Source organism: Gobio gobio (genome assembly GCF_949357685.1).
Source record: "Gobio gobio genome assembly, chromosome: 10".
Taxonomy (NCBI): domain Eukaryota; kingdom Metazoa; phylum Chordata; class Actinopteri; order Cypriniformes; family Gobionidae; genus Gobio; species Gobio gobio.
This window is the reverse complement of record NC_137116.1, coordinates 50,753,204-50,778,303: the sequence shown is the minus strand read 5'-3', so window position 1 is coordinate 50,778,303 and position 25,100 is coordinate 50,753,204. Positions and strand designations below refer to the sequence as shown.

General features: G+C 35.7%; 1 protein-coding gene across 6 annotated transcripts in view; it reads right to left on the bottom strand.

Annotated features, from left to right (window-relative positions):
- Positions 1-25,100, bottom strand: part of pip5k1bb (phosphatidylinositol-4-phosphate 5-kinase, type I, beta b) — a 69,051-nt gene that overhangs the window by 15,052 nt on the left and 28,899 nt on the right. For all 6 annotated transcript variants that reach the window (XR_013817360.1, XR_013817361.1, XM_079827806.1 and 3 more), the window contains 4 exons: positions 24,824-24,954; positions 22,311-22,428; positions 14,071-14,223; positions 12,652-12,948 (listed from right to left, as the gene is read on the bottom strand). Coding sequence is in view for 4 of the 6 variants with exons in the window: in XM_079827806.1 (XP_079683932.1) it covers positions 12,652-12,948; positions 14,071-14,223; positions 22,311-22,428; positions 24,824-24,954 (699 nt within the window). In the remaining 2 variants the exon portion in view is untranslated. The remainder of the gene's footprint in view (positions 1-12,651; positions 12,949-14,070; positions 14,224-22,310; positions 22,429-24,823; positions 24,955-25,100) is intronic.

Sequence of the window (25,100 nt, the reverse complement as noted above, 5' to 3'; positions counted from 1 at the left end):
AAATGGCTTTGATTTTATATTAAAACGTTTTTGTTAAATATATATTTATATTAAAAAAAAATATTTAATACAGTATTTTTCATTTACAGTAAATTTAAACTTCCATAACCTTTTCATACTTTCATATTTTTAATTGCACTTCAGCAATAATCAGCTAAGTGTCTTCTTTAAAACAAGAACAAACGTAGGTCAATATTCCAAAGCATTCTTGAATTAAGTCCTTTAAGTTTGGATAGTGCATTCACAAAAAGGGGGGTGACAGTTAAGGGGTTAAAGGCTTTTAATTGAACATGAAAATAAATGAGCCATAAAGGGGTCATATCATACATGTTTTTATTAGTATTTTTCCCTAAGGATCCACTTTCTCATGAGACTTTAGACTGAATACATATTGTTAATGTGTAACTGTAAATGATTACATACTCAAATGTAATAATTTTTAAGAAATTGACTGTGGCCTTTTGAACTGGGGAGGAAGCTCTGAAAATAACAGCCTGTTTTTTTTTTATAGTAGATCAAGCTCGTTTGATTCCATGATCTGACTCCACAAAATATAAAAAGTACAAATATAGAAATAACCATGAGTTGTTCAATACGCTAATATAAAAGGGAAACAGATGTGAACAGTTGGGGTTATGTGAAAGCTCTTCCTGTTTTGAGATACTTGAAAAAAAAAAAAAAAAAACATCCTGGGCTTCAGGCCGGCAGTCCACAATGACGTGCTGTTATACCACAATCAAGACCGCCTGTTTTGCTGCCATCGGTCGCGTCAGCTGAAATGAGACTGTAGATTCTCTTTACAGTCACTGGTCATTCATTAACATCAGGTGAAGAGTTCAACGAAAAATGAGTCACTTGAGTTCATATTTTATGTAAACATGAGGTATGTGACCTCATTTGGCCCAACAAAAATATATTTTTTCTCATTTGATTTTAGTTTTTACTAAAAATTTATTTATATTTTACTGTATGAATAAAGTTATCCATTTTCAAATTTAGTGCTTATCTTAGTCTATACAATTTCCTATGCTATGTCGATATAAATAAATGTTGAAAGATTTTTTATAAACGGTGCTTTTGTATGATGCTACTTTAGCAGTGCCTCTATTTAATAGCTGTTTAATCTAAATATATATTTTTCGAGAATTAAGCACAAATCTTCCACTAAACATACATTAACCAAACTTTTCACAAAGGTTCTATGTAATAAAAATGTAGTTACTTTTTTAACTAAATAATCACACATTTTTTTCTGTAATTAATCGTGATTAAAACCATTGAAGCTTTTAATATTTTTATATTGTACTAATTATCTACCTTTTTAGGAATGAAGGCCAGTATCACTGATACTAATACTGATGTCTCTATGAAATTGATAAAATAAAAAATACATTCATTATAGACATTCAACATTAAATTATAATTGAAAGCAAGCATTTTCAACATTTACTAGGCTTTAAAATTTTTTTTTTAACTTAAGTGAACTTAAAACAATCTTCACATAAACCCATTATAATAAATGTCATATTTACCTGTAGAAACTGAATAGTTATCAAACGCAGTCTTAACTCCATAAATTATAAATATATAGATCAGTCCTTATTAAAGCTACAATTTTCTTGGTTACCTTTGTTCTTTGATTTTGGCATAATTCTGTGTGTTATTGTTTGTTCAAGAGACTATACTGGCACGCGTCTTTCTGTGCACACGAGTCGTGTGTGTGTCAGTCACATAGACAAGACATTCACAGACAGCGCATTCTCATGGCACTTGAATGGTTTAAAAACATTTTTGTGTACGCTAGCCAAATTATGATGGAAAAAACAGATGCTGCGTTAAAATATTTTTAACCCGTTAACGCATGCAATTAATTTTTTCAGTTTAACGCGTTTAATAATTTTGACAGCACTAGTATATATGAACAATATGTTCCTCATATTGTGTTGGTCCCCCTTTTGCTGCCAAAAAAGCCCTGACCCGTCGAGGCATGGACTCCACTAGACCCCTGAAGGTGTGGTATCTGGCACCAAGATGTTAGCAGCAGATCTTATAAGTCCTTTAAGTTATGAGGTGGGGCCTCCATGGACCGGACTTGTTTGTTCAGCACATCCCACAGATGCTTGATTGGATTGAGATCTGGGGAATTTGGAGGCCAAGTCAACACCTCACTCGTTGTGCTCCTCAAACCATTCCTGAACCATCTTTGCTTTGTGGCAGGAGCATTATCTGCTGAAAGAGCCACAGCCACCAGGGAATACCGTTTCCGTGAAAGGCTGTACATGGTCTGCAACAATGCTTAGGTTGGTGGTACGTGTCAAAGTAACATCCACATGGACAGCAGGACCCAAGGTTTCCCAGCAAAACATTGCCCAAAGCATCACTGCCTCTGCTGGCTTGCCTTCTTCCCATAGTGCACCTGGTGCCAAGTGTTCCCCTGGTAAATGACGCACACACACCCGGCCATCCACGAGATGTAAAAGAAAACGTGATTCATCAGACCAGGCCGCCTTCTTCTGATGCTCATGTGCCACTGTAGGCACTTTCGGCAGTGGACAGGGGTCAGCATGGGCACCCTAACTGGTCTCCGGCTATGCCGCCCCATACGCAACAAACTACGATGCTCTGTGTATTCTGACACCTTTCTATCAGAACCAGCATTAACTTCTTGAGCAATTTGAGCTCCAGTAGCTCGTCTGTTTGATTGGACCACACAGGCCAGCCTTCGCTCCCCACGTGCATCAATGAGCCTTGGCCACCCATGACCCTTGCTGCGTCCCAATTCGCACACTATCCGTACTGAATAGTATTCGAAAAAATAATTAGTATGTCCCAAATCGTGGTATGTTGAAAAGAGTATTCCAAAAATTTCCCGATGGTCTATTTCCGGTCAGAATTTGAAGTGCAGATCGATGCGCACTCTAACGGCTGATAGAACCAACAACCCATTGCGAGATGGACGAGGATTCGATTAGAACTACAAACGCGGATAAAAAGTGTTAAAAAACTACAAACATGACGGTTATGCGAGTCCGACAGTTAAGTAGAGAGGGTTAGATAAAGGGGTTTGAGTGAGCAATTATCAGTATTTAACCTGATGCAAAGATATTTATTCAATATTATCTGCATTATATTTCACCTGCAGCAGCATTGAGAACTTTTGTAAAGATACGTTTGGCCATTAACTTTTAAATGCATCATGATTTAAACTGCAAACATTAGAGGACGATCCAGAATGGCAGATCAACGTGCGTCTACATTTCTCTCTGATACGGTAGGAAGTTGAACTGAATGTGGAGGACTTGAACTGTGACGATGATTGACAGGGCAGTTTAAACGGGGATGGGATGCACGTAACTAAGCAACAGAGTCCGTTAAAGATGACGAAGTAGTATGTCCCAAAGCTTGCATACTCTTCTGCTACACACTTAAAAGTATGTACTTTTTCTTCACAAAAAGAGTACATGGGTCAAAGACAAGACGTCACAATTTTGGTGTCCGCATCAAATTATGTTTACAAAAGTCATTTTATATACATAAAAAACATGATAAATGCAAGTAAACTGTCTACTTTACTATTTCAAATAACTTTTGTCAAAATAAAATGTCAACATTTAGGGGAAATAATGTTCCAAAGTGTAAAATTGTCATTCAGCGTAATGGTCCGGACTTTGATTTTGCCATTACATCTTTAAATAAATGAATAAAATAACAAGTAAAAAAATATATTTGTTTTCTTGGCATTTTCAAATATGTGTTGGCTGTGTTATATTAAAAGGACTATGTCTTACTTATTTTTTTAAGTATTTAAATAACCAGGGGACTTTTGTCCCGAAAATCCAGTTTGTAAGAGATCATTCAGTGTAACAGGATCAAGAAGCCATTCGACAGTCTGTGACATCATCAAAAGGCCCCCTGAAGACCATGTGGTGCTGCAGAAAAGTGAATTCATTGCTCTTAAATATTTGATAATTCCAACTTTTCATGGTGTGGTATCCTAAGTTACAAAACCGCACGTCATTCAGTGAAATTCCAAAAAAACATTTATATTGTTAGAATTTTTGAAAAATAAGTAGATGTTGTGAATAATTGTGATTAACTTTACTGGTCAAGCTCACTTTTTGATATAGATGGCCAGCTTATGGCCTGCAATATAAGCTGAAGTAGAAGTTTCGTCATCCAGGGTAATGCTTTTTTCATTCAGTGTAACAGATATATTTATGTAAAAAATTAAACAATATACTTATTCTAACCTGTAATCATTAAAATATATAAAATAATGTGATCATACAAAATTTTATTATATTTTAAATGATTTTCACTTCCTTAAAAAAACTTCTTGCTGGCAAATGGGTAAACCTAGTGGTTTGAAGGATAGTGGCAAAGTATAAAGATTTAAAAATTACAATTAATTGTGGGCTGGACTTTGATACTTAAATAGAGTATTTTAATATGCCATCAAATGATTCCTGTTTTAAATATTCCTATGTTTTAAATACCTGTAAATCATGGTAAAAAATGTGTGATAGTCATTATTTTTTGCTAAGAAAATATAAAATTAAACAGGACACATTCTAATGTACAGGGAAAAAAAATTATTTAAAGCTGTATTTCACATTTATTTTATTTTATGATGCTTGAAAACCCCTGTTTCGTCTTTGACCCACATACTTCTAGGTCGTAGTATAAGTAGGCGAATTGGGACGCAGCACCTGTCTCCGGTTAACAACTGTTCCTTCCTTGGAGCTAGGACTGTCGCGGTAACCGCAATATTGTAAAACCGCGCTATTGACAAGCCAACCGCAGAGGAAGGAAAGCAACCGCAGAAACCGCCGCAACCGCAGTGTTCAGTTTTTTTTTTTTTTTTGGCCTTGTTTTACAATTCATCATGTGCATTTGATGTTAAATAAATTAATAATGATAAAAGAGTACCCAACCCGCGGCTGAGTTTACGGATCTGCTGTCTGGCGAAAGCTACGTTACAGTGTCTTCTGTCAAACCCGTCCTGAAACTCCTGACAGAAGATATGCTTAAACCATCAAGCGAGGATACCACCTTAACATCGGACATAAAGCACAAAATGTGTAGCGTTCTACAGGGGAAGTATGAACCAGCTGCCTTACAAAAACTTTTGGCAAAGGCCAGTTTTTTAGATCCTCGATATAGGGACAATTATATCAATGATACATTAAAATTATTTGATTTCTTTAATTTTTTTAATGGGAAAAGGCATGTTCTTGTTGCTGTTTTGCATTTAACAATAAACAAAAATGTTTTAAAACGTGTATCTTTGTCAGTTAAAAAGCAACAATTTATGCTACATAATAACTCAACAACAGAGCTTTTTATGCAGTAGAATCAGGATAAATTAGGTTTGTATAAAAAAAAAAACGGCGGTAATACCGCAGACCGCGCTATTGAGCCACCCATAATAACCGCAAGGTAAATTTCATAACCGCGACAGCCCTACTTGGAGCACTTCTGATAGATACTGACCACTGCAGACCGGGAACACCCCACAAGAGCTGCAGTTTTGGAGATGCTCTGACCCAGTCGTCTAGCCATCACAATTTGGCCCTTGTCAAACTTGCCTTATCGGTGTATGTAACGTCTGTTATATATATTTATGAGCAATATCAGTATGATATCAATATCAATATGAGTAGTAGTGCGATATGGCTGTGATTCGGCCTTGATTACATTGTGCTGATATGTAAGCAATAAGGTACGAGAGGCTGTGCTGTATTGTGAATAATCACGGCTGAAGGGCTTTGTTAGGTATAACACGAAGCGATGAAACGGTACCAGTGCCGATACGAGAATATCGCACAGCTGGAAAAGGCTCTCAGGCAATCAGATTCGAGTACCAGAAAGAACTATAAACATGTATATTCTGTTGTGTTCTGTTTTGGTTTCGTTTTCACTGCCAGTTCCCCAGGTTGTTAACTTGTTCCTTCACCTGTTCTGTTTACATTGATTCATCTCCCTGTATATTTAAGCCTTCAGTTCTTTCAGTTCATTGTTCAATGTTTAAGTGTAGTAGCTTTGTATTTTCTCCTGTATGTTCTGAGTGCTTTATAAAGCCACACAGTAATGATTTGTTTCACTTTCACAGTTGATAAACTGAATCTTTGCTTAAGGGGTGACTCATTTTATTTGTTCTTGCAAGATTAAAACCTAAGTGTCGGTTTCGTTCTCTATCCATTAAGCAGAAACCATTTAAAGGCTTGTTGTTGATTCTTATAGATCTGGCTCTAGTGTGCTCTGCAGTTGATGCCCAGGGTGTGTTGCTTACTCAGGAGAAACTTTCTGCTTAGTGTCCATTTTAGTTTCTGCACAGGACAAGGAAAGGAAAAGCTAACAATAAAATCTTAGAGTACTCATGGGAATGTGTATGAACTGCACTTTGTGTTTCCTTGCATTTCTTCTTCTTACATAGTGTAGTGTTAAAAGGATGACATAGAGAAAAAAATCGGTTTGAACCATTTCAGTCCATAAAAGACTACATTCTTCTCAAAAGCTGAAGTTAGATCACAGGTGGGCTACAGCGGGCAGAATGTCCCCAACTATGGTCATTACTGTGTGAAACTCGAGTTCTCATTTTTCCCTCGGCCCTCTTGTGACTCGCATTACGGCTGATCCTTTTAGTTGAGCGCTCACAGGGGCCGGCCGGCCGGTCAGTACGTACTCAATGTGCCAAAAACTGTTATATAGGGAACATTCTGTCTCTAAGCATTTCTAACAACAGGTCATGTCAGGAATGCCATCGCAATGGCACCGTTGTGAGGCTTGTTTGTTGGTAAACAAATGAACAGTAAGAAACGTAGCTTGGTCAAACGCCAGGTCTTCTGCTGAGGAATTTGAGAAGCACAAGGCGACCACAGACGATTACCTAATGCAGCATTGGGACACTTCAACATCATGCCACAATCATTTGGGTAATTCAGTTACTGGACTGTTTACTGGCAACTCGGTTTTGGGGGAGTTTAAAAAGTAAAAGAAAACATATCAGAGTTTGCATTTATCCTTGAAAAGTGCACAAATGGGAAACAAAAAATGACAAATGAGATCCTTTTAATATGAATTGTTTTTCCTGGACAGCAATGTGAAGGGAGAATTCAAATAATGAAAAGCTAATGAAGACATAAAAGGATAATTCACCCCAAAAATCAATTTTCTATCTTTGATGGAACACAAAAGAAGATATTATGAAGAATGTTTCAACTTGACGTCGTCATACTCAGATTCTAGTCAGAATATGAGTCTGCTCCTGCTCCATTTGGCTGTGATTATGGGGCGTGTTTCAACCGAACCAGGAAAGAAAATGCCTCTGCACTCAATTGGATAGACCTACAACCAATCAGAGCAACGGAGCAAGTGACGTGTGTTGAGAGACGTTGAGAGATGAATGCATATATGAACAAGTTCTCCGTTTAGGATTAGAACTAATTCAACTAGGGCTGCACGATTAATCGAAATCGAACCGCAATCGCGATATGGGTTATGTGGAATTATGAAAGCGCAAAGGCTGCGATTTTAATTAAATAAATAAATGCCCAGCGGCCCTGTGATCAGGAGTAAACGCTGCTCCGTCTGAAAGCACTGCGACTTTGAGTCGATTATAATGTGCGTTTGAAAAAGCAACACGTGTCAAACATCTTCACAAACTAGTAATATGTTGCCCAACAAAATACGTTTAATAACATATCTTGATGCAGTCGTGTTTATTGTCGTCATATTTAATCAAAGCGTTTCTATCTTCTTTGTATTCAGCTCTGCTAACTTACACAGCGCTAGCTTCACACATATTAGGGATTTCCTGAAAGCTATTACTTCTCTGAGGGAAATGTGGAGTTTCTGCTCGAGGGCGCCCTCTGGCCTCCAGTATGAATGAAACTTTTTGGTAACAAATAATACTTCTCTCAAAATAAATTTAAATGACAATCCATGTTTTTCTTCAATGTACAGGAGATTTTATCCCCACAGTGGATGCAAATACAATAAATCCTTAGACCTTTCTAATAAATCGAAAAAGTGTGTTAATTGCAGCAAAAGAGACGCGACATGGCATGACACGGGAGCACGACGGTGGTGATTCAGCACCTAAAACGAAAACATCTTGGAGTCCTTCATGAGGAGGAAGGGAGTTCAACAGCAGGGTAACGTTAAGTCCCTACAAAATCCCACTTTTGTTCCGTTTCGGAACAGCAGTCCATTAACCTGCTTCCATTTGTGCTCTTAATAGTAATCAAACAACAAAAGACTTCGTTTTAATAAGGATTCATTATATTTATTATACATTAATTATTTAATCCATATTTAATCTATAAGGAATGTTGTATGCAAGTTGTTATAAAGAATGCATATCATTCACTGAAAATAAGACGTGTTCTTCTTTAGGAGGAGTAGTTTTTTTAATTGTTAGTTACATAATATTTGTTTATATGTCACAGCAGTTAAATCTGTGTCTGTATTGCATGTTTAAACTTTAATATCATTCACATTAATAGGTTAATATAGTAGATGTTTTCTCCAGGAGTATATAATGGGTTTGGACATTTTAGAGAAATTCTTAATGCATTACAATTTAACTAAACCCATTAAATTTTGTTTGTGAGTGTGTGCATCTGAGTGTAGTGTAGAGAACAAGTTCTCACATCCTGTTAGGTTTTCTGATTAGTATTTTTCTTTATATATATATATATATATATATATATATATATATATATATATATATATATATATATATATATATATATATATATATTATATATATATATATATATATATATATAAAAAAGATTTATAGATTTACTGTAGCAACCTGTGCACTTTCTGAAGATTTTTTGCACTGTGAATTTGTACTGTCAGTTCTGTTTTTGAATAAAGGATTAGAAATCTATGTTTTTTCCCCTCAAATATCCGATTCATCGATTAATCGAAAAAATAATCGACAGATTAATCGATTATTAAAATAATCATTAGTTGCAGCCCAATTTTGTTGCTAGATTTAGCAACTTTTCAGACTACCCTAGCCCCTTTTTTTTTCAAAAAGCACCTAGCTACAAATTTAACAAAATGTTTTGAAATATTGATTTGGCAACTTTTAGCAACTTCTGGAAAGTGACTCTAATCCAAACAACACACGTACAAGCTAGCACAATAGGCCGAGCTGTTCATTCATAATTCCTTAAAATTCTCATGAAATCAAAATCGACCTAATTACTTTGTTAGCACACATTACAGGTCTTAGGGTGAACAATTAATCCGTGCAAGTTAATACACAGAAAAAAAATTGTTTGCCGAGGTAATCTTTAATCAAAATCTGAAAAGTATCTTCCGGGCTGTAATGGCGTTCCTTCTCAGATGATGTTAGTTTGACGGCTTGGGTTTGAATATCCTTAACCACTCCCCTCCAACCGTTAGTCTGCTATGAGCGTGAGATGTAGAGGACGAGCTCTGAAGTAAAACCCTGCCCTCTATTCAATATTTTGTTTCACATGGAAATACGTCACAGCACTGAAATAAAATCAGTTGCAAATTCCGGTTCACTGGGACTTTAAGATCGCTGTGGAAATCGCTGTAAAAACCGGAAGATCATTTAGGTACCATATTTACGGAGCCCTGCACATGACATGCAAGAAAAAAATAGTAGGCTAAATCGTGCAGATGATTTATAAATCGAGGGGACAAATTAGCAAATCGTGTGGATGGTTTAATAAATCGAGGGAACTAAATAGTAAATTGTGCGCATTATTTATAAATCGAGGGAACGAATTAGTAAATTTTGCGCCCAATTAACTTTTTTGTGTGCGGGGCTCTGTACATAATAACTAACACATTGCTTTAATTTATTTTACAAACAAATCTAAATTAGCATTTCAAATAATATCTACGCATTACATAATGGCGTAGTTTTGCCTTGCGATTACGTAATGACGTCATAATGCAATGACATCACAACGTCATTTAGCAACTTTTAGCGACAAATCGATCTGCAACTTCCCCCTGAAAATTAGTTGGCAACAGTGAGTGTATCTGAGTCAGCTATTTACATTCATTTTAGTAATACAGGTAGTAGTGAACACCTACAAATGCTCTAAAAACCACAACAGAACACCTTAACAACCACACACAGCATTACCATGGCAAAATCCCACAACACCTCAGCTTTCTGACAGCGTTTTCCTCGGGGAACAAAAGAATGTTGCTTATATGGTTGTCAAATACTGTCAGAACAGACAATTTAGTGCAAGCAAGTTAAGCAGTAATGGAAACTGTTTCTCTGGATTGTTTACAAATCATTTATTGGAAAAAAAAAATCATGTGAAAAACAACAATATTTACCAGACCATGTCAACAGCCTGATCTTCTGAAATAGAAAGGAATGCCAGACTGGATTTATGCGGTTTGTTTCCCAGCTGAACGGAGAGGTTTACCACTCAGCACATTTTCAATCTGTTAATAAGCTACTGTGGAGCTGATGACTGTCATGAGCTTGTTTCCCAAGAAACTGTGGCGTCTTCCAGAGTGCTTGAGTGCTTGTGCATGAGGATGAGACTAAACATCTTTACCATTGATTAGAGGGACAGAAGACTCTCAGCGGTCAAAAAACAAATAAACAAAAAGTCGAAACAACAAGCACAGCTGGTGGTTTTGTGGTTCTGTCCCATTGGGACAAGCATGCTTAATTTATTTTGTATCACTTAACCTTTTCTAGATCTATCTACACTGATGCTGTTGATTTTCTTGTCGTGTTTAGTAACATATTGTCTTGTGGTGTAAGAATGAGTTTGATCGTCAAAAACATTAGCTAGCTGATTGTTACCCTCTTCGTGATTCAAGTATTGAGTGTTGAAGTGTGTGTTTTAAGGTTTTTAATGCATGTTTTTGCCTCATGAGAGTTCATGTAATGAGTGTTTTTGTGATCTTGTTAACAATGTAAGACAACAAGCAATTAGCTCTCCGTGTACACTACTATTCAAAAGGTTGGCATTACAATTACCTTAAATAACTGTTTTCTATTTGAATATGTTTTAAAATGTAATTTATTCCTTTTAGCATCATTACTCCAGTGTCACATGATCCTTCAGAAATCATTGCTTAAAGGGTTAGTTCACCCAAAAATGAAAATTAGCCCATGATTTACTCACCCTCAAGCCATCCTAGGTGTATATGGCATTCTTCTTTCAGACGAATACAATCAGAGTTATATTAAAAATATCCTGGCTAATCCAAGCTTTAATGGCAGTGTATAATAATAATAATAATGGCAGCCTCTCGCATTTACGCTACGTCCGACATCATCGTCGTGCCAGTTATGCTTTTTTCGTAAGTTGAATATGGAAGGCGATCTAGCGGAAGTTAGATATTTTACTTTACAGCGTATTAAATATGGATATTTTTCTTACAAAACCACAAAATAACAGCCTTTATTTGAAACAGATTAGCTATGTAAAGAGCAAAATATAAGTATGGAATAAGGATATTTTGATGGCTCTCAAAATGCATTTATTCCAGGGTAACATAAGCCCTATGATACACTTAAGTGCTGTTTTGTCACATGTACTTTGTAATGATTTGTAGCATGATAACACTTCAAAGGGGGCATAACACACAAGTTTCTGCCAATCTCATGCTAATCTTGAGTACCTATAGAGTAGTATTGCATCCTTCACATCTCCAAAGAGTCTTTAGTTTTATCAGATTTATAAAAGACAGATACGCTGTACCGATTCTTTCCAAACTCGTGAAGGCGTGCAGTGGGAAGAGCTAAAGAATCTTCAGCACACACACACAATCACACACAATATATCATGGCATTATACCTAGAGAAATTTTGATTCACTAAACGTTCGTGTTGCTGACATTATATGCACTTACGCACCGATTGCCAACAAAACAGACATTTAATGCAGTTTCACTCCCTGCCTGCGGTTTCTACTCATGACCGGGAACAAACAAACACACTTGCAGATCTCCGCAAACTGCATCCACTGTTTCCTTAACGCTGGGTTATTTGGGAAGCTGAACAAGGTTATCTTTCCCTCACAACCACAAACACACTTCTTTAGTGACATTGTTGATTTCGTGGTCTAAAAACAAAATGACAGCGCTGGTGACGGCTTCCGTAACCTGAATGAAGCTCATTGATGGGCACGCTCTTGCTCTCGCTCTGGTTGATGTGCGCATGCGCTCAATCGGGAGAAGAGCACATACAAGGAATTCTACCCTTTATGGCGTCATACAGGGCCATACTAAAAAAAAAACGTTCCGAAAATTTTAATCCTGAAGGAGTGTATTTGGCACAGAAATACTTTGTCATACGTCCAACTCATTTTTTGAAATTTTGGCCATGTTTAGCATGAGAATCCAACTCTTTAACAGTGTAAATAAGTCACAATGCATGAAATAGCATTAGACCCTCCCCTTTAAAACACTGCAGTGATACTCGGGCCAGATTACCAGGTTCAAGGAAGGCCATCGCAGAAACAGCGCTACTCAAATGTGTAAAACACACGATTCCCTGTTGTTTAGCTCACATTGTGTTATATTCTATTGGCAACAAGCCACGCAAACTCCAATCATGTCAGCAACCACAGCAGTTCCCTGGAAACCACCCACAAGCAGACACAATGGGGGGTAAGTACTCACCCGACAGTCCCGCTGTAGCGTCTTCATCAGGGCGTTATAAGTCTCTGTGTCAAAGTACAAGCCATCGTGCATGTCCACAAAGTCTAGGTCCTTATATGTGGGGCAGGCCTTTTCCCGCTCTTTTCGTGAAGCCCGTCTCTTGTACGTGGAGCCCTTCAGATCATATTTGTAGTGCATCTTTAAAGACCGTGGCAGAACGTTGTTCATAACCACGAGACGAATGTTCATTCCTCCGGACTGAACACAGTACAGGCCGTAGAATTTGGGTAGGAGAGTCCTTGGGTTCTGGTTGAGGTTCTGAGAAAGTGAAACAGCTTTAAATTAAGGAGATGCCTTTCTTTAATATATACATATATATGTTTAAATACTTTCTTCAATCCTAATGATGAGTCATCCTGTGGCTCTGTGACACTATCAAAAGCACAAAACGTACACACTTCACCTGAAATTTTGAACTATAACAGCAAGACAACTGTTGAGTACGTAAACAAACTTTTCTGGTGTGTTTACTCGTGTAATGTTTACACAAAATACTGAACTGGAAAGGCTGGAAAAAGAGACAGAGGACATATATGTGACCTAACCATGAAGAATTCTCATCTATATTAGTAAGATACCTAAAAATTTACATTTTACTCGTTTTAAGCAACCAAAACAAGTGTATAAATATTTTTTATAGCTAACATATAATGCATATAGAGTGACCCAATTGCTACAAATATACACCAGAAAAAAACTGTTAAACTTTTTTAAAGATTATTTTATATTATTTACTATTTTTTTATTTAAATATGATGTATTATTTTGTTATTAATCATTTTTATTTGAAATTTTATCTTAAACAATTATTTAAAATGCACTTTTGATGCTGGTAACAATTATTTGTGGCTTATTTCAGCCACAAAAACAAGTAAATCTATATTGGCTGATTTAGATACCGCTGCACAAAAGTGAAAGGGTAAAGTGAAAGGTGAAAATGAGAAAGGGTAACATGATAGCAAAGGTCATTTAAAGCACTTAAAGGTTGGCATAAGATTATTTTTAGTTGATTCCACTAGAGTGCCTTATGTATTACATCATAAAACAGGCCAGATTTATAAGGTCTTGACCCCATATCTGGACTATTTGGAACCTCATCTTTATCCCATTATATTAGAAATATTGTAATTATATCTTCATCTTTTTGGAGTTTTTATTATTATTATTATGTATTAAGTATTCCTGTCTTATGTATTATAAAGCATTCCTATTTTTTTGGGTGGTTCCTTTTTATATTTGTGTAATATAAACAATTATTAAATCAGTAGTAGCTCTCTAAAACAGACAGATGAGTGAGAACAGAACAATCTGTTCTACTGAATCACAGTGTTTTATTCAGGCTTCTTCACTAAAGAGATGGAGGACTCTACTGAGACCTACCATGTAATATCCTGGAAGCAGTTTCTGCAGGAACTCGGCCTCCTTGTGCTGGACGGTTTTGATGATGAACTCATCATCGCTGGTCAGGTAGAAGAGCGAGCCACTGGCACCCGGATTAGACAACTCGATCAAGGGCTCTTTACAAATGGCATACTGCAGGATTACAAGAAAAAACAATCCATTATAAATAGTTACTACGGGGCTGTTGAATGCTTGAATCTGATTGGTTGACAAACATTCTAATCTAAAGTGTGTTTTCAGGGAAACACATGGCTAAAGTAGTTCCAGGCAGGTCTTGACCACATTACAGTTCCATATCCCTTCGCCAAATTATTTCAGTTATTTTAAAGGTCCTTACAGCCGGCAACAGCAAAAGAGCCAAAACCCACAAAGACACTGACCCAGCAAATAAATATGGCAGCGGCTATTTGCACTAAGTGCACACAGAATCTAGTTGCTATTTTGTTAGTTGATGTCGTGCAATAAATACTAGCGATAGATACAATTTACACCAAGTGTAAATAGCAACTAGATTCTATGAAAATAACTAAGAATATATGTTATTTTCACTAAATGCAAATAGTGATAGATGCTATTTACACTAAGTGAAAATAACATTTTCTTAGCGATAGATGATATTTACACTAAGTGCAAATAGCTGTCGATGTTATTTACTAAGTGAAAGAACATACTAAGGGAAAATAGTGATATTTTCTATTTACACCATGTAAAAGTAACAGTTTTTTGTAATATGTGTAAATAGTAATTAAATGCCATTTATACTTTATTTTGACAGATACATAGGCTACTATTTGCACCTCAGTATTGTTGTACATTAACAGGATGCAATAATAACAGAGTGTACATTATTATATTTATTAAAATTATTAAATGGATGCCGCCTTAATGGGATAATAAAAGCCCTCGCTACACCTACCCCTAACCCCACCCAATAAATGCTTTTATTATTATTAAACATTTCGTTAGGCACTTTATTTCCACTTTTAGAACATTTTCTTATTTTTTATTGAAAGTAAATGCCTTTCCGATGTGATATGTGATGGGAAAAGGGAGAAGAGCGAGTTCGGCAAAAGGCGGATTCGAACTCGGGTCAATCGCGTCAAAACCTAGATCCTTTAGCCGTACGCTTTACTGACTGCACCACTGAAGACATTTAAATATCCATGTTTTTTTATCTTGTTTGACCCAACCAGGCATTGTTATTCGGAGCTAGTGCGAATAGCACTTGCCAACAAGGCACGCTATTTGCACTTGGTGTAAATAGACACTTCGAATAAATATAGTAAACAATAGGACTAATTATTTCCATGTTTTTGCCATAAAATTACGCTTTATTATGTACAGAAAGCACATACTCTCTTTCTCTCAAACACACACATATACAATAAGGACACACACAGAAACGTGTTGACAGCGCAACTCTGACAAATGTATAAGTAAACTAGTTAAGCAATTTAAAAGCTACCCAACATTTCTTACTAGCGAGGTAATAACAGCGCTCTTCTTTAGAGACGCTGCTGCCGAACACTGTTAAGAGATGCATTGCATTAGTTTGCTATCTATGGCTCAAGCCTCCATTACTAGCTCTAAAATCTGTGTTTTGGCATGTGATGAGATGCGTAATAAATTAGTCCTCCACACAAGAGTGTTTTAAGAACAAAAACCTGACAAATGTCTTGAAATGCAACATCTGAACAATGTCTTGAGGTGTGGTAACCGTAGTATAAGCAGAATAATTGACTGCTTCACGTCGTGGCGCCATTACCATTATTTTTGCAATATTTTCTAAAAAATTAAATGGTCCAAAGTCAATTATTCCATATACATATACACATGGTGTCTGAAAGAGGCTCATATATACATACTGTATTGTAAAATTAAATATAATATATAGATATAATCTATAAATATAAAATATAGTTTTTATACAATTGTAATTTTTAATTGCATCTAATATAAAAGTTTGTTTTTATATAACATATATGTGTGAGAAATATATACACACACACATATCTATGTATTATATATATATATATATATATATATATATATATATATATATATATATATATATATATATATATATATATATATATATATATATATATATATATATATATATATACACACACATTTATTATATAAAAATACTTTTATGTTAGATACAATTAATTGTGATTGATCGACTTGTATATACACGTATACATATAGGCCTACTGTATATAGTTTTTTATTTAATTGTAACAAACAATCTTTCATTTAATTGTCAGTGGCAATGCTTCATGGGATATGCAGATAATTTCATCAATTGAATTCAAGTGCCTGCTTTTCACATATTGTAATGGATTGTAATTTGGTTCATTGCTTATTGAAGTTTTCTGAAATCCCTATGAAGAATATGAATGGAAATGTGGGCGGTCTTGTTGCGCGCTATACAATCATCAAGAGGAGAAGATGTCTGAAATCTACAAGACTACAGACTGTGAACTTATAATGAGGTACTCTGGGACTTTTATGAAAGAGCATCTATTTTTACCTGTGCTTTAAATATACATATGCTGCCAAAAGAAAAAAAAATCACCAATTTATATTTATGTTAAACTGGCACCAAACACCATCAAATTGACTGGCTGCAGTATACTGTGTTTTATTGCAATATCCAAAAAACAGTTTGACTTTACACCACTGAAAGACCAGATTATTACTGCCTGGAAGTCCTGTGGTTTAATTAGGGTTATGTAAAAACCCTGAAACATTATGAGGTCTTAAAGCAAACATTTCTACTGCCTTTTCTGGCGGGGTTCCCTGAGGAGGTCGGGACGCAGCAGCAGCATGAGGACAGTGTTGAACAGAGGCCAGACTCATATTCAAGGCCTGCCTAATGAAAGTCAACAGTCACGTTGTACTTCCAGCCCAAACACATGGACATTAGCATTTGGACTGCGTGTTATCCCGCGAGTGTGTGGCTTCTTAATTAGCTTGCACTTCCTCATGCCTATCTGCATAATTGCAAAAATGTACACAACATACTCAAAAGAGTAAACCAATATCCCATTCTTTCATCTTAAGCCTGACCTTTTCCTACTGTATTTTAGTCTTGCTTTTTCTTTTCTCATTCCTTATTCCTAGTGCCCAGTTATAGTACAAACAATCTACAGTTTGTAGTTTAACCTTGTACTAAAGGATTTGGAAAACACAATATTGTGGGCACTGTTAGTCTATAAAGACTAAGAGTATAACACAAAACAACACAATTTTTTGCAAGTATGCAGAATTTCTGTATGCATGTCTGTGTTTGGAATAGATTACTATCTCACTGAATACTGCCTACTACTAAATAAACTACTGGATAAATGTTCATTTTTAGTATTTTTAATGAAATGTTGTGTAAAAATGTCTTAAGTCTTGTCAGTTAAATCAAATAATCAGTCTAAAAAAGCATTGCACTGTGGGATACAGTATTCTGTGCAGTGTGCTCTGTTGTATACTGCACTCTTTGGCAAATCTAGAAGGTCATGTATTTTATGAGTTCAGAAAATGTGCAAACCTTGCACAGTGCACACTGTGCTATATTTCAGTCTTGACAACTCTCTGAGTAGTTTGTAACGCAGTTTATTAATAACAAATCTAAATTTGAATGGTTTTGGCAGACTAGATCTGTTACGCTGCTGCTGCTGTGGAGCAAAGTACAAAGTGTATGATAGTAAAACGTGCTGCTTCAAGACAAAGGAGAACCTCTGTAGCAGATCTAGACAGGTGGAGCTGGGGAGGAGGGAGGACTGAGCCAGTGTTGCCAGATTGGGTCGACGATTGACCCCAGAATAGCCCAAATTTTGTCCACCTGCCCAACCCCATTTTTACCCGCACAATCAAATTCAAAACCGCCCAATCTGGCAACACTGGACTGAGCACCATCTAGTCGGACCGTAAAAAAATAAAGGTGAGCATAAATAGGAAGAAGCGATTGATTGGCTGAAGAATCGGCAACGAGATAGCCAATCAGTGGCACGGAAGAGTTTCATGATTAAAGGCCCTGATATACTTAAAGCGAAATCAACTTGTAACTTGTAATTTTTAACAAAATCAGGCCAAACCGAACTTCGTTTGGAGTTAATTTTGGGAGTTCGAAATCGCGTTGGCAAGCTGTTTCGAACTCCCAGTGTGAGAACATGAACACACTGGAGAGATGCTTCATAGTAGAAAATTAAGTTGTACTTCTAATGAAACGAGACACTGCCACTGTTTTTCATGTGTAATATGATAAAGCTGTTTGATTTTAAGCAATCTTTTGTATAAAGTGCCATATAAATAAATGTGACGCCATATAAATAAAGAGTGCCGAATTGCAGAGCTTGTGCAAACATATCCATGTTGATCAGATGTTTTTGCTTTATTGAAATGCTTGGTGTTTTCTCTTTTTTGTTGTTTATGTTGTTATTGAGAGGAAAGCAAGCAGCACATATTTACATATTCATCTAAACGCCGCTCTCAACAGTGTGGGCGATGTCAGATGTTTGCTGACTTGGTATATGTGACCCTGGACCACAAAACCAGTCATAAGTTGCACGGGTATATCTGTGGCAATAGCCAACAATACACTGTATGGGTCAAAATGATCTATTTTTCTTTTATGCCAAAAATCATTAGGATATTAAGTAAAGATCATGTTCCATGAAGATATTTTGTAAATTCCCTACCGTAAATATATCAAACATGTATTAGTTGTAATATGCATTGCTAAGGACTTTTGAAGGCGATTTTCCTAATATTTTTTGCACACTTCCAGATTTTCATATTGTCCTATCCTAACAAACCATACATCAATGGAAAGCTTATTTATTCAGCTTTCAGATGCTGTATAAATCTCAATTTCAAAAAAACTGACCCTTATGTTTTGTGGTCCAGGGTCACATACGTAGGCTACTGCAGAAACAATAAGAGTAGTATGTTAATATGCTATTCCCAACATTACCCATAATATACCTGGACAACGTACTTCAACACACACTGCATGGAATACTGTATCCCACAATGCAATCCTCTTCCATTTCAAGTGCAATATAATGAATATTGTACCAGACCAGACTTTTTTATTTATTTATTTATTTTTTTACACAAAATTGGATTAAAAATGCAAAAATAACTGTATTTGAGAGATAGAAAGCCACCCACTGAAATATAGTTTAATAACAAAAAAGTAGCATGCTATTATTTGAAAAATTAATGTTGCATACTGTTTAACATACCATTTATAGTATGCTAGTATATACCATTATGAAAATACACTAAAACTGTCACATTTGGCTTTGGCCTGCTCAGTTGGGGACACTAAATATTCAATGATATTACTGATCAGCTCATTTCAATGATCATAAAGTTATAATTAAGAGATAAAATGTTGGAAATATGATTTTAAACATCCTCATTATTAGATAAAAATTCAAAAATATGACATGCTAAGTCATAATTATAAGATAAAATGTTGAAAATATGATTTTAAAAGTCCTCATTATCAGATAAAATGTCAAAAATATGACATGCCAAGTAATTGTGAGATGAACAGTTGAAATTAGGATTTTAAAAATTCTGAGATAAAAATTCTAAATTTTGGATTTAAAGTCAAAATTATGACTTAAAAAGATTAAATCATGCTTGTTATTTTTATGTATTATTATTTAAATGCGCTTAAAAAATTTTGATTCACATTTATAATAATAATATTTACATTATTGTTTTCATTTTGTGCAATACATTTTTTTACATGCGTTTTTACATTTTGAAATCAGTTTTTGAATCAATCAAAAACAAAATTCATTCCCTATCATCACTGTAAAGCTGCTTTGAAGCAATATGTGTTGTGAAAAGCGCTATAGAAATAAAGGTGACTTGACATTTACGCATTTGGCAGATGCTTTAACTCAAAGCGACCCATAAATTTGAATGAATACTTCACAATATTACCTTATTTTTAATCAAATAAATGCAGTATTGGTGAGCATAAGAGACTTCTTTAAAAAAAGAAAATCTTACTGATACCAAACTATTGAACATTAGTATATGTAATACATAATTTCATTGAGCTTCAAGAACTTCTAAACTTAAATAGATTTCACTCCATCTCTGATAATTTGACAGTCACTTCATTCAGATTTTTTCTGGAAAACTTAAGTGTGTCAATAATAAATGCAAATAATAAGGAACTCCCATTCGCCAATGCAAAATAAAGAATGCAAAAAAAGTTCGCTTTGAATGGTATTATGTAAAAAGGTATTTCCTTGTCATTAGAGACATCCTAAAAATTAGCATTTTTGTGCAATCTAAGCCCAAGGTGGCATTCAATAGATTCATAACAGAGGATGATATAATGCAGGTTCATAAATGACATGGGAAGACCAGACTATCAGGCACCTGGGATTGATACCGCTCTGCTGGGTTAATTACACGGCCATTAAATGTCAAAGTGCAGAGGAGGCAATTAACAGCTTGACTGAGATCATATACCTAATCAGCATCATCCACCCTGACTCGCACACGCAGACACGCAGATTAAACTGTATGAGAGCTGCAGAGATGCTGCAGAAGCACTGCAGTGGCCGAGAGGCAGTGTTGCAGTGCAGGGGAACGTACACCTCCAACAACTCATCGCAATGTGCCAGGACACATCTTACATAGCGAGAACACATCAAACCAAACCGCTAATCCCTGCTGGGAATTTAGAAACGAGGACGTAGATTTTGAGTTCCAGCCAGTCACAGTTGGCAAGGTGCAGCGGTAAAGTTCATCAGTGGTCAGCGGTGCTCTTGGTCACTCTTACTGGCGCCTGATGTAAGCAGGCTCTGAACTTTAATTCATACAAAGATGCTTTGTTATGGTTTAGGAACTTTTAGGGAATGGGACACATAATAATCCTGGCATTAATATGGAGATAAAAATAACGTTTATTAGAGTCATAGCAGTTCATGAATGCATCTGGCATTGCAATGATGAATTGTGCAAAATAAGACCAGGAAGATGTACACTATCTTTCAATATTTTGGGATTGTTGATTGATTTTGAAAGAAGTCTCTTATGCACACCAGGTTTGCATTTATTTGATTAAAAACACGGTAAAAACAGATATATTGTAAAATATTATTAAAAACAGGGCTTGACATTAACACCCACCAACTGTGGGTGGTGTGTAACGCAGTCACTCCTATATGGCGAGTTGAATTTTATACATAAGCACAGGTATATTTGTGGCTATAGCCAACAATACATTGTATGGCTAAAAAAAATATATTTTATGCCAAAAATCATTAGGATATTAAGTAAAGATCATGTTCCATGAAGATATTTTGTAAATTTCCTACTGTAAATATATCAAAAACATATTATTATTAGTAATATGCTATGCTAAGGACTTCATTTGGACAATTTTAAAGGCAATTTTCACAATATTTAAGATTTTTTTTGCACACTCAGATTCCAGATTTTCAAATAGTTGAATGTCGGCCAACTATTGTCCTAGCTTATTTATTCAGCTTTCAGATGATGTCTTTTTAAAATGCATTTGAAATAATAAACTAAGTGCAATGTAGTGTTGTCAAAAAATATAGATTTTTCTATACATATCGATACTGAAATATCTGAAACACTTCCGATACTTATTTTTCACAGGATAGATACACAATACCAGCTGTGCTTTCTCGCTCTCTCATCTCTCTGTCCGACAGCGAGTTACACACAAACCCGCCTCCCCTCACACGTTTCAAATTGTTGCTGATAAAAAGGCTTGAATTTTGGCGTGGGATTGCATGTATTGCACATCATTTGAATCATTCCCAAAAATGTTGTTCTCACACCCAAAGTGAGCGCACAAAGCCGATTAAACAGTCAAATACACACAATATAAAGTCAAAATTATGTTATGATTTAAGTGAACATAAACAGTTGAGAAAGAAAACGCATGTGTATAATAGATCCGTGTGTCAGGTCTTAAAGTTGCAAATTATGAGACAATATTAAAAATATCTATATGGCAGTTTTTCCCAATGGCATCGATGTCAAAATTGTGGCCAGTGAAAATGCTGAGTGGCTAGTAACAGTTAATGTCTATAACTGATTATAAATACATTTAAATATATTACAAACTTTTGAACGGTAGTGTCATTCATTCAAATTTCATTCAAGCGCATTTCATGTTTAATAAAAAAAAACAATTAGGCAAAGTCTTTTACCAAGTAATCATCTGGCTTGATCCCGAACAGCTCGCGGAAGTAGCGGAAAGCCAGTGGTGCGTACGTCTTGAAACGGAAGTCTGGATAATGGTGTGCTGGAGTCAGATTGCTTCCCTCACTGCAAAAGTGAAAGCATTTGCTTAAGGTATCACAATAAACAAAGCGTACATGTCATTTCATTAATGATCATCACATTCCCTAACACAAGAGGCTTCTGGGCAGAACCTGTCTGTAAACATAATCCTGTAAGGAGAACCAGAAATTGTGAGAAACTGTTACCCAACCTAAATGCTTCTTTATGCCCAAGGAACAGAGACACATTTGATCTTTCTGAGCCCCATTGAGCGTGTCCTTGTTGCAATGTGACCCACCAGCAGTAAACACCAGAGGTACTCTTTTCCAGAGACACACAACAGTAACCAATGCCTGAGGACAAGGAGGTCCTAGTCTTACTCTACTAACGGTTACACAAACTAAACACCAGGGTCAGCCACATCAGTTACACATGATGAAATGTAAGCAAGCCCTGGGAAGACAAAAAAAATCCTGTAACCCACTTTTCACCTTTTTCTATTATGAGGCAGGTCATTAGTATTTGGATTAACCCTGTTTGAATAATTCCTAAATGTGTGACTTGAAAGGGCCAGATGATGTCACAATCACTCAAAATACAGCTAAACAAAAAGTGCCTGTGATCCCTCATAACAAATGGGTTAGAGAGTTGCTGTTTTTTCAGGGCACTTGAATAAGTTCTGAGCATTAGCTATTGCAGATGATAAATCCCAATCCGTGCCTATTGTGTAACCCAATCCGAAATGTACAACTGACCTCTGAATTAGAGCTCATCTCTAAAAACTAAAACAATAGCAGGCCGATGAGGGGCAGACGAATGACCTAACTCTGAAAAATGGGGCTTCAGCAAGTGCAAATCTGTCTCATAGACATAGGAGTCATTTCTCTCTGCCTGTTTTTGGCAATGTATCATGTTCAGATAGTGTATTACTGTTATTTCTGTAGTGTAGAATGCCAGATTGCCTTATTCCGAAAAGCATGAAAAATGACTATAGAACGCATAACAAACATTTCTAAGTAATAAAAAAAGTATTACTGATAACATCATCAAATATTTCAATCAACACATAAATCTGAGCATTCCCTGTTTAATAATACCTTCTATGAAAAATGCCTGTGATGTTCTATTTCAGTTTTTTTGTTATATAGATAAGCCTAAAAGAGCCATAATCAAATTAAATAATTATGTTTTTAGAATATTACTGCTGTAATGTGACTCATGTGCTTGTGATTGTCATTCCAAATGCATCTAAAGCATGTGAGTATACATACTAGCCTACATTTGTTATGCATAATCTCTACTACTTTTTACTATACTAAATATACATTACCGTTTAAAAGTTTGGGGTCAGTAAAGAAAATTAATATTTTTTTCGGTAAGGATGCATTCAATTCTTTTTTAACTTTCTATTCGTGAAGGAATCCCGAAATAAATGTATTACTGTTTCTACAAAAATATTAAGCAGCATAACTATTATTTATTTATAATAATAAGAAATGTTTCTTAAGCAGCAAATCAGCATATTAGAATGATTTCTGAAGGATCATGTGACACTGAAGACTGGAGTAATTCAGCTTTGCATCACAGGATATTAATATTAAAATAATTTACATTTTCTAAATATTACTGTTTTACTGTATTTTTTATCAAATAAATGCAGCCTTGGTGTGTATAAGAGACTTCTTATAAAAATCTTACTGACTGTAAAATTTTAGGTAACGCTAATGTATGAATAATAAACATGTGCTTTACATTTTAGATTCTTGTGTTTTAACCAACTTACTGTAAGTTATGTCCACTTCTGCTACATATAAATTTGTCATCATAACCAATATACTGTAGATACAGATAGAGGTTGTATTGCATGCCCCTAGTATGCAGTACATACATTATATTATGCACATTGCACAGTATGCAGACTTTAATTGAAAGTTGCATAAAGCCATTTGCTTTAAGTATATGCAAAATATAGTACACTATTATTCCATCCCGAACACAAGCACATACTGTCAAATTGGTTCAAACTGAGGGCGAGCACATGCAACTGGAGTGCAATCCCCAGTGAGAGAATCAGACTCTATAAATAAGGAAGTCAGGCTAGTGGATCAGTGGCATCCCTTTGAATCTTGTATTTACTCTGCTCACTCAAAAGAGTCTTTTGGGAATCATTTGTGCAAGAATCAACCATGCAGGAATTAGCATGAGCTCAAGTTTCTAGTTCTCATGATACACTCTCTTTAGAGCGTGAATAATCACTCAAAGATGTACTGATGTTAAGATGCCCCTATTTGGGGAAAAAATGGAGAGCAGATGACCCAAACTAAATGCCATAGGAGGGAATTTGAGAAATGTCCTCACACTTTGACAACATAGACAAAACAACAATGTGCACAGGCAGCGTCCTGCACATGTGCTGTATGCATCCTCTGTCTGTCCATACCTGGGTAAAAACACACTCTCCACCACATAGAAGTCCTGCATGAGCACATCTCGGTCAGGTTTTGAGGTCAGATTCCCCACGGTGTAACCAATGCCAAGCTGGATAGCTCCTTTCAGGGCAGATGATGTAGTCTGAAACAATATCCATAATAAAAAGCAAAACTGAAAAAATTAGTTTATAGTGATTTTGAAACCTGCTCTAACATTGAGGCCCTTTATTGAGGTAATTTTTAGATGCACAAGACTAAACTTGCCTCCTAAATCTCCTTTTGTTATGC